At 47.6% G+C, this 16,738-nt stretch overlaps 1 protein-coding gene across 1 annotated transcript; it reads right to left on the minus strand.

Moving 5' to 3' along the window:
* Positions 1–8,183: 8,183 nt before the first annotated feature.
* FAM181B (family with sequence similarity 181 member B) lies at positions 8,184–9,287 on the minus strand. The gene has a single exon (XM_014058169.2). It carries the CDS (start codon positions 9,285–9,287, stop codon positions 8,184–8,186), a length of 1,104 nt encoding a protein of 367 aa, XP_013913644.2.
* Between the last annotated feature and the right edge of the window lie 7,451 nt (positions 9,288–16,738).

Below are 16,738 nucleotides of genomic sequence, written 5' to 3' on the forward strand. Positions count from 1 at the left end.
TCTCAACCTTGGCGACTTTAAGTCCTGTGGACTTCAACTCCCAGAATCCCACAGCCAGCGCAACTGCGCTGGCTGTGGGATTCTGGGAGTTGAAGTCCACAGGACTTAAAGTCGCCAAGGTTGAGAAACACTGTCCTAGCACATCTTCCAAACTTCTCTTTACATTTCACTGCTAGAGGACACAAAAAAAAAATGATTGTGCTCTATAAAATCTCTGGCCAATGAAATTTGGCAATTTCAAATAAAATTTTCATGAATTAAAAAAAAACATTTGACTACTTGCAAGTCTAATTTACAGCTCTGTCCATTTATTAGGATTCTAACCGGGTCCTGATTATGAAAATAAAAAGAGAGGGTGCAGTATCCAAAGAAATCCACTAGATGGTGATAAAGGACTTTGTCTATTAAATATTTCCCTGCCCTCGAAACACAAGATACATATTTTATAGTACTGTACATGAGAAATTATTTCCATAGTTTTCATGCCACAATTTGATGGGTGTCACCAACCACTGCGAATTTATCATTCAGGCTGCCCTAATAATTTTTCCCCATGCTAGGAGAAACCTTATTAAAATTTGGCCCTAAGAGTTGTAGATGAGCATTGTAATAATCCCACTAATTCTCATTAATTCCAGTTTGGTTTGGTGGTTAAACTACCAGACTAGAGACCAGAAGAACGTGAGTTCTAGTCCCGCCTTAGGCGTGAAAGCCACTAGGTGACTTTGGGCCAATCAACAGGAAATAGCAATAGCAATAGCAGTAGACTTATATACCGCTTCATAGGGCTTTCAGCCCTCTCTAAGCGGTTTACAGAGAGTCAGCATATTGCCCCCAACAATCTGGGTCCTCATTTTACCCACCTCGGAAGGATGGAAGGCTGAGTCAACCCTGAGCCAGTGAGATTTGAACCGCTGAACTGCTGATCTAGCAGTAGCCTGCAGTGCTGCATTTAACCACTGCGCCACCTCGGCTCTGGCCTTAGTCCTGCCTTAGCCACGAAAACAAGTTGAGTTACTTAGAACCAAGCCGCAAGAGACGGAGAGTTCTAATCTTCATTTAGGCTTTCACAACTGCCGGGTGACTTTGGGCCAGTCACTAGGAGACAGTGAGTTCTAGTCTCACTGTTGAAAGAAATGTCCTTTTGGGTTCAGCTCCAAGTGGGGAAGAAGACACCGGAGACATGGAGGCTGCTTGGAAAGATGGTTTATTGTTGGACAGGGCCACATGGCTTGAGCCCTGACCAGAAAAGGTGATCACATGCTTCAATGTTGGTGGAGAAGAAGAGAAGGGCTGAGGGAGGGGCTTGCTAGGCTTTTTATACCCTGTTTAGCCCCACCTCTCTGTTTCCTGTTCCTGTGTAAGAAATGTATTCTGACTGGATATCAGACTCCCATGGTGCCATGCAGGGGGCTACTCTCTAGGCTGTGATGAGTTCTCAGATGCCTTGTGGTCAGTTGAGTATATTATCATGCCTTTCTGTAGCTCCTGGTGAAGTCTTTATTATGTAAAGTGGGCTAGCCTGGCCATCTTAATGGCCCATTAGCTGGGGATGGGCAGAAAGCTATAGGCAACTATTCTGTCTTTCAAAACATGTTTCTTTTCACATCCAGAGAAATATTCTGCCTTTTCAATATTTCCTAGGATATTTCATTTTTCTGGGAGAGGGCTGGATGATAAGTTCCCACATCACCACAGGCAGGACAACTGGCTGGTGACTTTGGGCCCATCACCAGGAGACGGTGAATTCTAGTTCCGCCTTAGGCACAAAAGCTGGCTCACATTTTCAGTGTGTGGTGAACCACCAGTGGTAAAATTATGTGAAACCCATCTATGGCACCGAGACATACAGTTGCAAGAAAAAGTATGCACTGTGAATGTTTACATGTTATGTGCAATTAAACCATGGCAGCATCTAATGTTGGTGTAGTATTATTTTCAGCAGATTGTGTTTTTCTATTGTTGTGACTTAAGTGAAGTTCAGAGCACATTTTATGACCAATTCATGCAAAACTCCACGTAATCCCAAGGGGTTCACATACTTTTTCTGGCAACTGTTATGTTACAATATCTCTAATGCAGGGTTGAACTGTGGTCAGTTGTGGGTTCCTGGCGTACTCTGAATTTGGTACCAAGGCAGTGGTGCAATTCTATTTTTTTTTATTACTGGTTCTGCAGCAACACAAGCGTTCATTGCACGTATCTGGCCCGGGGGGGCGTAGACCCAGATTGTTGGGGGCAATATGCTGACTCTCTGTAAACCGCTTAGAGAGGCCTGAAAGGCCTATGAAGCGGTATATAAGTCTACTGCTATTGCTATATTGCTATAGTTTGAGGACCCCCTGATTTAGTGCAATATAAAAAAATGCAAATTATTTTTCAAACCAAAGTTTTCTCACGGACCACCAGTGGTCCCTCCGACCACCAGTTGGAGACCGCTGTTTTAAAACCCTTTTCATTTCTGAGTGGACTCTAATTTAGCAGATTTTCTTTTAAGATGCCTTGGGTGCCACAGATTAAGTTGGATTCTTCTTTGTGATTCTGCCTTCTCCAAAAGGAAATGGAGTCTGGCTTCCCAGCATGGGTGCAATAAGAATCCCTCTAGCATGGAAAATAGGACAGATAACTAGATTATAACCATCCCCAAAGTGGTGGTTTTTTTTTTTCAAAAGGACTTGCTTTGTTTTTCCTTGAAGAGGTTTCACTTCTTCTCCGAGAAGATTCTTCGGAACTGAAAAAAGTTCTTGGATGAGAAGAGAAACATCTTCAAAAAAAAAGACAAGAAAGTCCAGTTGCCTCCTGAAAGAAGCATCTTTGGGACAACCATGACCTGGATGACGGAGAATCTCTACAGACATTTAGCTATAGAATGTGGGGTGAACACCCTTGGAATGGGATGGGAGTAGGAATGGATTTCCAAAAGGTGGGGGGGTTAGAATTGCAGACTATAAGAACCATTTGCACCACTCACGTGACCCTAAAGACACAGATAAACCTCCAAATGGCCTCAATGACTCTCCAGAAAGAATGCAAACGTCCAGCTGTCTGCAAGGAGTATCCATCCTTCCGTTCCCCACCATCCAGTCAGAGCTGAAGAAGCTTCTTGGATGAGAAGCGAAACATCTTCAGAGGAAAACAAAGACATTTTTAAAAAGCACTTTGACCTGGATGACTGAGAATCTCCATAGCCCTACTTTGCAAAAAAACTGCTGAGTTACATATTTTTTTTTGCAAAATGAGGTGGGATCCTGCACTACCAATTTAGACTGTATTGATACCTCGTACCAGTGGTGGGTTTCAAAAAATTTTAGAACCTCTTCTGTAGGTGTGGCCTGCTTTGTGGGAGTGGCTTGCCAGCCATGTGACCAAGCGGGAGTGGCTTGGCAGTCATGTGACTGGGTGGGCATGGCCAACATGTAAAATGTGGTGAAACTCACTTAACAACGCTCTTGCTTAGCAACCAAAATGTTGGCTCAGAAACTCTGGCATTTGAAGCACGCAAGTCTTAAAGCTGTCAAGTTACAAGACCCTTTCACCCCTAACACTTTGGAGAAAAAAACCCCAGGGGTGTTCAAACTTGACAGCTTTAAGACTTGTGGACTTCAACTCCCAGAATTCCTCTTCCAGTCATGTTGGCTCAGGAACTCTGGCATTGAAGAGTGCAAGTCTTAAAGCTGTCAAGTTACAAGACCCTTGCACCCCCAACCCTTTAGGGAAAAAAACCCAGGGGTGTTCAAACTTGACAGCTTTAAGACTTGTGGACTCCCAGAATTCCTCCTCTCGCTCTTCATCTTGATGATGTGCGGACGTGCGGGGGGAGGGAGCTGGAACCGGTTCTAAACGGCACTGTAGATTTGTGGAACCTCTTCTACAGAAGAGGTTAGAACTGGCAGGAACCCACACTTGCCTCGTACACTAAACTCCAATTAGTTATAGAAGGAGCATCTCAAGAGTTAGATGAGGGACTCTGAATGTGCAACAGATTTTCCGATCTTCTCAGATCAGATGTAGCTTAGATCAGAATTCTGCCACATCATTTCAAGCACAGGTTGGATCAGGGAATGTTTAATCTTGGCGGCTTTCAAGACCTCGTGAACTTCAACTCCCCGAACTCCCCAGCCAACATGTCACGTATGAGTCACCATTTTGGTGATTGATAATGTCCAATGAAGGGCTAAGTAATACCTGTGTAAAATACGATCTCTGGAAAGAGTGCAGAGAAGAGCCACAAGGATGATTAAGGGAGCTGGAGGCTAAAACATACGAAGAACGGTTGCAGGAACTGAGTATGTCTAGTTTAATAAAAAGAAGGACTAGGGGAGACATGTTAGCAGTCTTCCAATATCTCAGGGGCTGCCCCAAAGAAGAGGGAGTCACGCTATTCTCCAAAGCACCTGAGGGCGGAACAAGAAGCAATGGGTGGAAACTCATCAAGGAGAGAAGCAACTTAGAACTAAGGAGAAATTTCCTGACAGGAGAGCAATTAATCAGTGGAACAGAAATTGCCTCCAGAAATTATCAATGCTCCAACACTGGAAGTTCTTAAGAAGATGTTGGATATCCATTTGTCTGAAATGACATAGGGTCTCCTGCTCGAGCATAGGGTTGGACTAGAAGACCTTCAAGGTCCCTTCCAACTTTTGTTATTTTATGTTCTACGTTCCAGCCGGATCTGCATACATGCACTAAACTAAAATTATGAATGTGGTTATGAGAAAAATCCACACATTGTTATCCACACAATTCTGTGCTGTACATGAATGAAACACGAAGCATTAGCAAGCAGGACATGGCCAGTGTCATCCTTATTGGGAATCGTCAGGTGCGCATAGCCAAACACAACTCGGCAGCAAACTAACATGCTGTACAGGCATTCTTTGACTTAACAATCACAGTTAGGACCAGAAGTTTGATTGCTAAGCAAATGAAGTCTAAAGGGAGTCGTGCCCCATTTTGCAACCTTTTGCGCCACGGTTGTTAAGCGAATCACTGCAGTTGCTAAGTGAATCACAGTTTGGTTGATTTTGATTTTGCTAGTTGGAAGACAGTGATCAGATGACCCTCAGGTACTGCAACTATCATAAAAATAGATGCTGGTTGCCAAGCTCCGGAATTTAGATTCCATGATCGCAATGGTCAATGGTCGTAAAGGCAAGGACCAGTCGTAAGTCGCTTTTTTCAGTGCCATTGTAAATTTGAAAGGTCTCTAAAGCAAATGGTTGTAAGTCAAGGACTACCCGTATCATCATCCTCTTTTAATGACCCCCTAATCCCTTGCATCGGGATGGAATCTGGGCAACTGAATGCAGCTGAGTGTTTCCTGGCCAGATGCCCTTCCTGTTGCCAATGCAGAGTCATGTTTAGCAGATATATTCTCATTGTGCCCAGAGAGAGAAATATTTGCCTCTACCTAGGATTGAACTCACAGCCTGGGAGGCCAGAGCACCACTCTCAAGGTCATATAAAGCACAACGGCCCGTCAATTCAATTCCTGATACATTAAGAGGGTTTGAACACCCCCCCCCCAAAAAAATATTTTTGTACATCTAGAGTTCCAGGAAAAAAATACAGAAGAATCACGTATGCCTTCCAGGAGGTTAATATAACTGAATTATCACCAAACAGAAGATTAATTGTGAAAAACGAGCAAGTCCAATGTAAACAGTCATGTAAAATGTTGTGGGAAGGGGCATAATATGACAAAACATCTCTATGACACTCTCTGACAAGCTTAAGCGACGGCAGGTTGTATGTAACCTTATGAAACAGAGGGACAGGAAGTCCTCGACTTATGACCCCAACGGAGCCCAACTTTCCCGATGCTAAGCAAGTCCGTTCTGTCCCACTTTATGACTTTCCTGTTGAGTTAGGGACACGGCGGTGAAATGAATGCGGCTTCGGCGTTGACGTCGCTTGTCAGAAGGTCGCAAAAGGGGATCGCGCGACTGCAAGCCCGTCATAAATTGGAACCAGCTGCCAAGCGTTTGGATTTGGGGGGGGGATGCCGAAACGGTCGTAGACACTACCTACAATCCTCAACTTATGGCCAGCCACTTAGAAATTGTTTGCAAACGGGGACTTTTGGCCTGGTTAAGAAATCCCCGCATTCCCACATTGACAACTGTTTGCAGAGCCATATAATCATGATTTAAGTTTTCGCCCAAAACCGACATTTCCATCCACAAAAAAAAGGTCAGTTCCCGTCGTGTGGTTGTGTTGGTTGTGTTGCAATCATCGCAACGTACAACGTACAATCATTTCCGTGCTCGATTACTGTCACAAGTCAAGGACTTCCTTTAAAGCAGGTTTTTTCCCCCCCGTTCTCTTGCTTGCAACTTTGAAAAGAGGATTAAAGTTTGCAGATTGTGGTTGCAGGTCACCTGGGCGGCCTACACAACACAAAGAATCTGGTTATAAACTAGATTTTGCTTCCTAGCAAGCCAACTCCCTATGTACCAGTAGTCCTCGACTTACGACAGTTCATTTAGCGGCCATTCAAAGTTGCAACAGCCCTGGAAAAAACTGACTCACACTTATAACCGTTTCAGTATCCCCCGTGTGATTTACATTCGGGACAACCGATTCACGTTTAAGACGGTTGCAATGTCCCGAGGGTCATGTGACACACACCCCCTGGGAACCTCTGACAAGCAAAGTCAACGAAGAAGCCAGATTCACTTAATAGCCATGTTACTAACCTCACAACTCCGGCACAAAAGTTCGTAAAATTCACTTCACAATCATTCCACTTAGCAACAAAAATTTGGGGCTCAATGGCGGCCGTTAAGTCGAGGATTACCGGTATATTGCTCCCTACAATCTGAGTCCTCCATCTTTGGAAGGATGGAAGGCCGAGTCAACCCTTGAGCCGGTCAGGATCGAACTGTTGGCAGTTGGCAGAGTTCGCCTGCAATACTGCATTCTAACCACTAGGCTGCCGGGGTCTCTTTTATGATTTCGTTCTGGAAAAACTAACCTAGGTATGCAAATCCCCCAATCCCTTCTCCAACATCAATTCTCCGCCCAAATAATAATTATTATTATTCAACTTGGACAAAACTGGCCCGTAAGAGTTTGGAAAAGTTATAATTCAGAGTTTAAGATTTTACACTGTCCTGGTGGGGGGGGGTAGCCTCTCCCCCCCAAATTCCTGGGAGGGATGGTCTGTTCTGCTAACAGACTAAGGATTCTCCTGCCCGTCGCTGTTCAACCATCAACATCCAACTTTCCTTTGATGTCGAAACTTTTCAGGACCCTCCGAAGTTCAACCCAAGCCGGCGTCATCAGGGATGAGGGAGAGGAGGATGGGAGATGTAGTCCAGGGCTTCCAAAGGCAGGGCAGGGCAAGGCTGCCCAGAGTCTTTCCGAAGTAAATCTTCCTTGTCCTGCCAAGGAGTGGGTGCTGCCCACTTCTAGGGGGGTCCTTTCGCCCTCCTCGCCTGCTTTGCCTCTTATATCGGGGGTCCCCCCCCCCAATAAAAATTCCTGGGATCTTCTGTTAAAGAGACTAATGCTTCTCCTGCCACTCACTCGTCTCCCATAGAATAGATAGGGTTGGAAGGGACCTTGGAGGTCTTCTAGTCCAGCCCCCTGCTTGGGCAGAGAAACTTATGCCACCATCCGACTTTCTTTTGATGTCAAAAACCTTTCAGGACCCTCGGAAGCTCAACCTGCGTCATCGGAGGAGGTGAGCCTGGAAGACAAGGATGGGACCTCCAGAGGGCATCAGGCAGAGCAAGGGCTGCCCGTAGTCTTTTTCCCAAGGGGTCCTTTCACCCTCCAAGTCTATGCCTCACTCACTTTGCTCCTTATATCCAGGGGGGTCCCCCAAATCCATGGAGGTGAGGCTGGAAGACGAGGCTGGGACCTCCAGAGGGCATCAAGCAGGTCAAGGGCTGCCCGTAGTCTTTTCCCAAGGGGTCCTTTCGCCCTCCAAGTCTACGCCTTGCCCACTTTGCCCCTTATATCCGGGGGGGATCCCCCAAATCCCTGGAGGTGAGGCTGGAAGACGAGGCTGGGACCTCCAGAGGGCATCAGGCAGGTCAAGGGCTGCCCACAGTCTTCCCCAAGGAGTCTTCAAGGGGGTCCTTGCGCCCTCCACGTCCACACCTACAATCAGGGGTCCCAGGACATACGCCCCCAAACCCCACTTCCTCCTCTCTTCCTCCCCCGCCCCTCCAGGACTAAAGGCTGGGGTAAGGCGCCCCGCGACTGTAGCCGTAATCGTAGGGCATCGACGGCGGAGGCGGCAGCGGGCAATCCGCAAAGAAGGGCGCCGTCGGATCCGAAACAGCGACGGCGGCGTAGAGGGCCGGCAGGGGCCGCAAGGGGGTCTCGGCGTAAAGCAGGGGCGCCAACGACGGCAGCGGCTCGTACAGCGGCGGCTCCAGAGGAAGCTCCGCCGGGAAAACGGGCGGCGGCGGCGGCGGCGGCTCGGAGGATTCCTGCAGCAAGGCTCGGTAATCGGGAGCCGCCAGCAGATCGAAGAGCTCTTCGGCCACCGACGGGACGGGTCCCGCTCCCGCTCCTCCTCCTTCCAAGCCGGCGGGGTTGGGCGCCCGGTTGGGAGCCGGCTCGGTGAAGAAGGAGCGGGGCAGGTTGCGGTTCCGCAAAGGGACCTTCTTGCAAGCGACCGCAGCCGTCGGCGGAGCAGAGCCTGCCTCTTTCCCGCTTGCACAGCCGGCCGGCCCGGCGGGAGAAGCCGCGGTGGCCACGGCCGTCGGGGCTCCGCGCAGGGAGTCGAAAAGCGCCGCTAAGCTTTTGCTCTCCCGCTTGGCTGGCTTGCAGGAGGGAGCGGCGGCGGCGGCGCTACCACCGCTAGAGGGCGCCGTCGAGGCCGAGGCTTGCTTATTCGTGGGGGCGGCGGCGGCCGGAGCGGGAATCGAACCTGGAACCGAACCGGCCCCTGGCTCCGCGTTGCCCCCGAGGAGGCCGGTGCAGCGCTTGATCTGCTTCTGCAGGTACTTCCGATGGTTGACTTTCCGCTTGGATTTGCCCGGCTTGTCCAGAGCCAGCTTGATGTTGCTCGACGCCGAGTCGATGAAGCTCAACAGCTCCCGGGTGGCTTCGCGGAAATCGGCCGCTTCGGGGCAACCGACGACGCCGCCGCCTCCGACACCGCCTTCGACGCCGCCGATGCCGCTCGGCCCGACGCCGCCTTCCAGCAGCAGCAGCGCCGCCCCGTCGCCGTAGCAGCTCTTCTCCAGAGCCCCGAAGTCCGCCGTGGGGAAGCCGAAAGGGACGAAGGGGTGATGGGGAGGCGGAGGAGGCGCCGCCTGCACGGCCATCGCGGGGTGGGTTTTTTTTTGCTTTTACTGCGGGCTTCGGGCGGGAAACGGAGGCCGGCGTCGAGGGAGAAGGAGGAGGAGAGGAGGCGGCTGGCCGGATGGAGCCAGCATCTTCTTCCCAACGAGGCCTCCGGGGAGGAGGGAGTTTGGGAGCCGGGGCCTGCCTGTTGCCGCCGCCGCCGCCTCTGCCTCTGCGAACTCGGGGAAGCTGCGAGCGCTGGTGGCGCGGCTGGGTTTTTTTTTTTCTCCCCACCCCTCGGCTTTCCCCTTGGCGGGCGGAGGATGAGGAGGAGAAGGAGGGAGGGGCTCGCCTGGGGCGGAGCGGGGAGGGGGCGGTTAACTCTTGAATGGCCTGGAGCGCCAAAGTGTGTGAGAGAGGGAGGGAGGGAGAGAGAGAGAGAGTGTGTGTGTGTGTGTGTGTGTGTGTGTGTGTGTGTGTGTGTGTGAGAGAGAGAGAGAGAGAGAGAGAGAATGTGTGTGAGAGAGAAAAGTGTCTGTGTGAGAGAGAATGTGTGAGTGTGAGAGAGAGTGTGTGAGATAGAAAAGTATGTGTGAGGGAGAGAGAATGTGTGAGAGAGAAAAGTGTGAAAGAGTGAGAGAGAATGTGCGAGTGTGAGAGAGTGTGTGTGAGAGATAGAAAAGTGTGTGTGAGGGAGAGAGAGAGAATGTGTGTGAGAGAGAAAAGTGTCTGTGTGAGAGAGTGAGAGAGAATGTGTGAGTGTGAGAGAGAGTGTGTGAGAGAAATAAAAGTGTGTGAGGGAGAGAGAGAGAGAATGTGGGTAAGAGAGAAAAGTGTGTGAGAGAGAGAATGTATGAGTGTGAGTGTGTGTGTGAGAGAGAGAGAAAAGTGTGTGAGAGTGAGAGACAATGTGTGAGTGTGTGTGTAAGAGTGTGTGTGAGAGAGAGAGTGTGAGAGAGTATGTGTGTGAGTGTATGTGTAAGACTGTGTGTAAGAGAGAGAAAGAGAGGAGTGTGTGTGAGAGAGTGTGTGAGGGTGTGAGAAAGAGTGTGTGAGAGAGAATGTGTGTATAAGAGGGAGAGTGTGTGTGAGAGAGAAAAGTGTGTGTGTGTGTGTGAGAGAGAGAGAGAGAGAGAGGAATGTGTGAGTGTCTGTGTGAGAGAGAGAGCCTGAGTGTGTGTGAGAGAGAGTGTGTGAGAGAATGTGTGAGTGTGAGAATGTGTGTGAGAGATAAGTGTGAGAGAGAATGAGTGTGTGTGTCAGAGAGAGAGCCTGAGTGTGTGAGAGAGAGTGTATGAGAGAGTATGTGTGAGTGTATGTGTAAGACTGTGTGTGTTTAAGACTGTGTGTAAAAGAGAGAAGGAGAGAAAGAGAGGAGTGTGTATGAGAGAGAGTGTGAGAGAGAATATGTGAGTGTAAGAGGGAGAGTGTGTGTGAGAGAGAAAAGTGTCTCTGTGTGTGTGTGTGAGAGAGAGAGAGAGAGAGAATGTGTGAGTCTGTGTAAGAGAGAGTCTGTGTGTGAGAAAGAGCCTGTGTGTGTGAAAGAGAGTGTGTGTGAGTGTATGTGTAAGTCTCTCTGTGTGTAAGACTGTGTGTGTGAGAGAGAGAAAGGGAGAGAGAGAGAGGAGTGTGTGTGAGAGAGAGAACATGTGAGTGTAAGAGGGAAAGTGTGTGTGGGGGAGAGAAAAGTGTGTGTGAGAGAGTGTGAAAGAGAGTGAGTGTGTGTGTGTGTGTGTGTATGTGTGTGTGTGTGTGTGTAAGAGAGAGAGAAAGAGAGGGGGGAGATTTGAAGTCTGTAGAAAAGGGAGCTGGGACTTTCTTCCAGTTTTTGACTCTTCCTGAGAATTTCCAGGCAGGGTTTTTATTTGGGCTGGCTGGGTTTTGGATTCAGAAAGGAAGTTTTCCCGGGGCCACTTTCTGGTTATTTTTACAGATTTTACACTTTTCCGGGCTCTGGGGTCTCCTGGTGGTGCCCCATTTGGGGGGGGGGGTCAACCAGGAATAAGTGAAAGGATACAAAAAGCAAAAGAGAGAACAAAAAAGTTGTTTAGTTTATACTATAGGGGATCAATTGGTCAGTCTGTCTGTCTATCTTCCATCTATCCAAAGACAGAGATCTACTGGTCTCTATATCTACGTATTTATCTCTACAAATAATGAAATCCATCCAAATATGCAGATGTATCTATTGTATATATTGATATCCAGATGGATGGATGGATGGATGGATGGATGGATGGATGGATGGATGGATGGATGGATGGATGGGTTGAGGGATGGATGGGTTGATGCATGGACGGACGGGCAGGGAGGCACGCAGACAGACAGACAGACAATATGGAAAAATATCTGTCACTATCTATATCTGTCTGTCCATCCACTATCTATCTACTATCTATCTATCTTTATTTATCTAAATACAGAAATCTATGGTATATCTATTGCTACAAATAATGAAATATCTATCTATCCATCCATCCTTCGATCCATCCAAATATGCAGATGTATCTATTGTATATATTGATATCTAGATATCTATATGGATGGAGGGGTGGACAGGCAGGCAGACAGGCAGGCAGGCAGACAATATGGAAAAATATCTGTTGCTATCTATATCAGCCTGTCCATCCACTATCTATTTACTATCTATCTATCTTTAATTTATCTAATACAGAAATCTATCTATGGTATATCTATTGCTACAAATAAAGAAATATCTATCTATATCCATCCATCCATCCATCCAACTATTCAGATGTATCTATATATCTATATCTATATTTATGTCTATATCTACCTATCTACCTACCTACCTATCTCTATCTACAAATATGGAAATCTATCTACCTCTGTCTATGTATGTATGTCTGTCTGTCTGTCTGTCTGCTTGCTATCTCTGCCTGCCTACGTACCTACCTACCTATTCAACTCTCTCATTATGGAAATGCACCTATGGTACCTATATATTCCACTGTGCCTGGGCTGCCTTGTTGATTCTGGCTGTATCTGAACCATCTTGAATTGCAAAGTTTCCACCACCCCCATCCCCACCTCCCAGTTAACAAGATGGACAGAAAGAGACCAGTGGATGGAGCATGGCCAAAGTGAGAGTACTCGCTTCTTTTTCCCCACACCCTCCCCCTTCTTCTCTCTCTCTCTCTCTCTTTAATTTGATCAAAGTGGACCCCTTTTCTTTTCTTCCTTTCTCCCTCCAGCGATGGGAAAATGAGAGCGGCCAAACAGGTGTCCCTCCCCCCACCCCACCCCCACATACAATCTCATTTCCTGCTTGCGTCTTAATCTGCTCGTCAATCGAGTAAGTCAGCAGTGGGAATTTCTCTCCCTGCCTGACAAGCATTATGGAAAGGGTTTGACATAGAGCCTTCCAAGACCTAAACAGGCCAGCCTATTCTTCGCCTGGCGTGAAAGACTGCTTTGTGCCAAATATTCATTAAACTGCACCACACAGACCTTCAGAAAGCCAGGGGAGGGGGAGGAAGAGGAGGAGGAGGATAAGAAAGGGCAATGTGTGGGGGGGGGCGGAGGGAGGACCCCCTCAATAATGAACACTCCATTTAACTGCAAAAGGGAGACAGAACTGTTAAATTAAAGGGAAATCAAGGGCACTTTGGGCTGACTGACCTAAAATGGGAAAGGGGAGGGGGGGGGAGAGATCCTGGTTGTTCTGTGTGTGTTTGTGTGTGTGTAGTGTGTAGGTTTTTTTTTTACAAAACTGGAAGGAGGCCTCCGCCTGCAAAAGTTTGCAACATCAATTTGAGGCGTTCGGGGGGACTCTCTGCGTCCCCCTTTTCCTTGTAACTTTTTGGCCGGACGCAGCTGGAGAGGGAAGACCGAGAGAGTTCAGATCATTTGCTCGGTCATGGAAAAATGGAAGAAGAAGAAGGAGGAGGAGGAGGAGGAGGAGGAGGAGGAGGAGGAGGAGGAGGAGGAGAAGAAGAAGAAGAAGAAGAAGAAGAAGAAGAAGAAGAAGAAGAAGAAGAAGAAGAAGAAGAAGAAGAAGAAGAAGAAGAAGAAGAAGAAGAAGAAGAAGAAGAACAACAACAACAACAACAACAACAACAACAACAACAACAACAACAACAACATGGCTTCACAAACTGCTTGTTAAGTCTCTAACAAGGAGTTTGGTTTCAGGGGGAAAAAATTGCCCTGTAATCTGCAACTCCTACACTGCAAAATTAATATGGACTGCACGACACGACCGGGATAAAGCAATAGATGCAATTCACTTTGACTTCTGCAAAGCTTTCGATTCAGTGGTTCAAACTAAACTCTTACAGCATTTCCGGATGCCTGCATAAGTGGATAGCTGCGTTCTCGTCCAATAGACAAGTAGTCAAAATAGGGAATGCCTCATCAAACCCTGCACCAGTTAACCGCGGTGTCCCCCAAGGCAGCGTTTTGGGCCCCAAGCCCTTTACATTTTACATAAACGACCTTTGCAATCATATTATAAGCATCTGCGTCCTCTTCGCTGATGATGTGAAACTATTCAAGACCACCGGCAATGCTGTTGCCCTACAAAGCGACCTTGTGTGTGTCGGAATGGTGAAAACAATTGGCAACTGCAAATCTCAACCAACAAATGCTCTGTCTTACACACTGGCAACAAAAATCAGAAGACCAAATACAAACTGGATGGATACGATCTCATAGACAACACCTCACTCTGTCAAGGACCTTGGAGTACTCATCTCAAATGATCTAAACCCCAGAGCTCAGTATAACAGCATTGCCAAAAAGGCATTAAGAGTTGTTAACCTAATTTTGTGAAGCGTCTTCTCCGGTAATATTGTACTGCAAACTAGGGCATACAAAACCTTTGCCAGACCAATCCTCGAATACAGCTCGTCTGCCTGGAATCCAGAATCTCATGAATCCTCTTCATGAGAAGAGTCCTCCACTCCTCTGCTCACAACAGAATCTCTTATGCCACCAGGCTCAAAATTTGGGGCTTGGACAACCTGGAACTACACCACCTACAGTCTGACCTAAGCATAGTACACAAAATTGTCTGCTACAACATCCTATCTGTCAACGACTACTACAGCTTCAACTGCAATAATACACGGGCAACAATTGATACAAACTCAAGGTAAACCGCTCCAAACTCGATTGCAGAAAATACGACTGCAGCAACAGAGTGGTCAACGCCTGGAATGCTCTACCCGACGCCGTTGTTACATCCTCAAACCTCCCACAGCTTCAACCTCAAACTGTCTACCGTGGACCTCACCCCTTTCCTAAGAGGTCCGTAAAGGGGGCGTGCATAAATCCACCAGCGTGCCTACCATACCTGTCCTACTGTCCCCATTTATTTGCCCTCTTTTTCTTCATTCGTGTCCATGTTCATGCTTAATACCTGTCGTCTTGTAAATATTTGACATAAATAAAATATAAATAAACTTTTGGGGAAGAAGAAAGGGAAGGAAGGAAGCGAGCCTTGGTGGCACAGTAGTTAGAATTCAGTATTACAGGTTAACTCTGCCCACTGCCAGGAGTTCGATCCTGACTGGCTCAAGGTGGTTGACTCAGCCTTCCATCCTTCCAAGGTCGGTAAAACGAGGACCCAGATTGCTGGGGGCAAGAGGCTGACTCTGTAAACTGCTCAGAGAGGGCTGGAAAGCCCTGTGAGATAGTATATAAGTCGGAGTTCTATTACTACTCTGTGGCAGCCCCTTGGATATTGGAAGACTTCAGCCCTAGACCTCCTTTTCACTAGGTAAAAGTTCCCCTCGCACATATATGCTAGTCGCTCCCGACTCTAGGGGGCGGTGCTCCTCGCCGTTTCAAAGCCGAAGAGCCAGCGCTGTCCGATGACATCTCCGTGGTCATATGGCTGGCATGACTAAACACTGAAGGCGCACGAAATGCTGTTACCTTCCCACCAAAGTGGGTTCCTATTTTTTCCACTTGCATTTTTATGTGCTTTCCGATTGCCAGGTTGGCAGAAGCTGGGACAAGTGGTTCCACCACAAATGCATGAACGACAAAAGCGCGCCTCACTAAACCGCAGTGACAAAACCGTGCCGACAAAACTGCGCGACGAAGGAGCGACAAATGAGCCCTGAAGCGCGCCGACAACAGCGCGCCGACAGAAGCGCGCTGTAACCTAACCCTAAACCTTACCTTAACTTAAATCGCGCTTCTGTCGGCGCGCTTCTGTCGGCGCACTGTTGTTGGCGCGCTGTTGTCGGCGCGCTTTTGACATCGCGGTTTTAGCGCCGCAGTTTTGTCGGCGCTCTTATGACGTTCGCACTTTTGTCGGGTCACAGGGACAAGTAACGGGAGCTCACTCCGTTACGCAGCGCTAGGGATTCAAGCCACCAAACTGCCAACCTTTCTGATCGACAAGCTCAGTGTCTTAGCCCCTGAGCCACTGCGTCCCTTAGCTACATCCCACTAGACTAGACATACTAAACTACACACCGAGTCCCACTAGACTACACAAACCCAACTCCTACAACAGTTCTTCGTATGTTTTAGCTCTCCCCCCTCTCTCCTCTCTTTCCAGAGTCCCAACATCTTTTACCTTGGAAAACCAAATCCACAAACTGGCATAGAATCACACTAGTTCTTGATAACATAGAGAATGAGAAATATCTTTGTTTTTGGTACTAAGCTCCTGATCCAATCGTACTGGCTAATTCCTTTAATCCTGTTGTTATGGAAGAAAAGAGGTTTCGGGGGAAATTCGCAAGGGTTTCAACACAGATGAACAACTCTTGTTTTCCTAAAACAAAGGCAACGTACTTCATTCCCCCTTATTTGAATCCAGGCATTTTGGTGGTGAAAGGGAACAGGGAGACCACACATTCTGATGCAAATTCAGCCAGATTTGGGGAGTAAGGGAGAAAGAGAGGATAGTGAAAATGATAGCAATGATCTAATTATCTGCAGCCCCAAATAGAGGATTTTCATTGAAAGGGGCCTGGAGAGGAAGGTTGCCCCCAACCACAAAACACAAGCTGGAAACAAAAGGCAACATAGCAACAGTTTAAAACACACCCGCACGCACACACCTCCTTTATGGGCACAAAGAACAATTTTATGAGCATTTTTTCCAGGCTTTTGAGTGCTGGAGAAAGAAAAGGGGAGAGAGAGAGAGAGGTGGAAAAACCCCAAGAGTTTCCTCTATGAATCAGTTTCCCAGTCATTGAGGCTGATCCAAACCTTGGCTGTGAATTTTCCCACTGCTGTCTTCTAGGGATGAACGTTTGCAAAACTTTTAAGGCAAAGACTGACGGGCAGAGAGAGACAGAGAGATATGACAGAGACAGATAAAGAGATGAGATGTATGTGAGAGAGGAAGGGAGGGAGAGAGAGAGAACTATGATAAGAGACAGTTTTAATAACTATTCAGATAGAGGATGGATGGCTGGATAGGTAGGAAGGTAGATAAAGATGATGAAAGATAATTAGGATAGATGGTAGGTAGGTAGGTAGATATAGATAGATAGATAGATAGATA

Source organism: Thamnophis sirtalis, unplaced genomic scaffold, assembly GCF_051295495.1.
Source record: "Thamnophis sirtalis isolate CommonGarterSnake01/CBP01778 unplaced genomic scaffold, rThaSir2_p1.2 scaffold_8, whole genome shotgun sequence".
In the NCBI taxonomy this organism is placed as follows: domain Eukaryota; kingdom Metazoa; phylum Chordata; class Lepidosauria; order Squamata; family Natricidae; genus Thamnophis; species Thamnophis sirtalis.

Bases quoted from the DNA above. Each gene is read 5' to 3' on its own strand.
- FAM181B (XM_014058169.2), bottom strand. From the start codon at position 9,287: ATGGCCGTGCAGGCGGCGCCTCCTCCGCCTCCCCATCACCCCTTCGTC.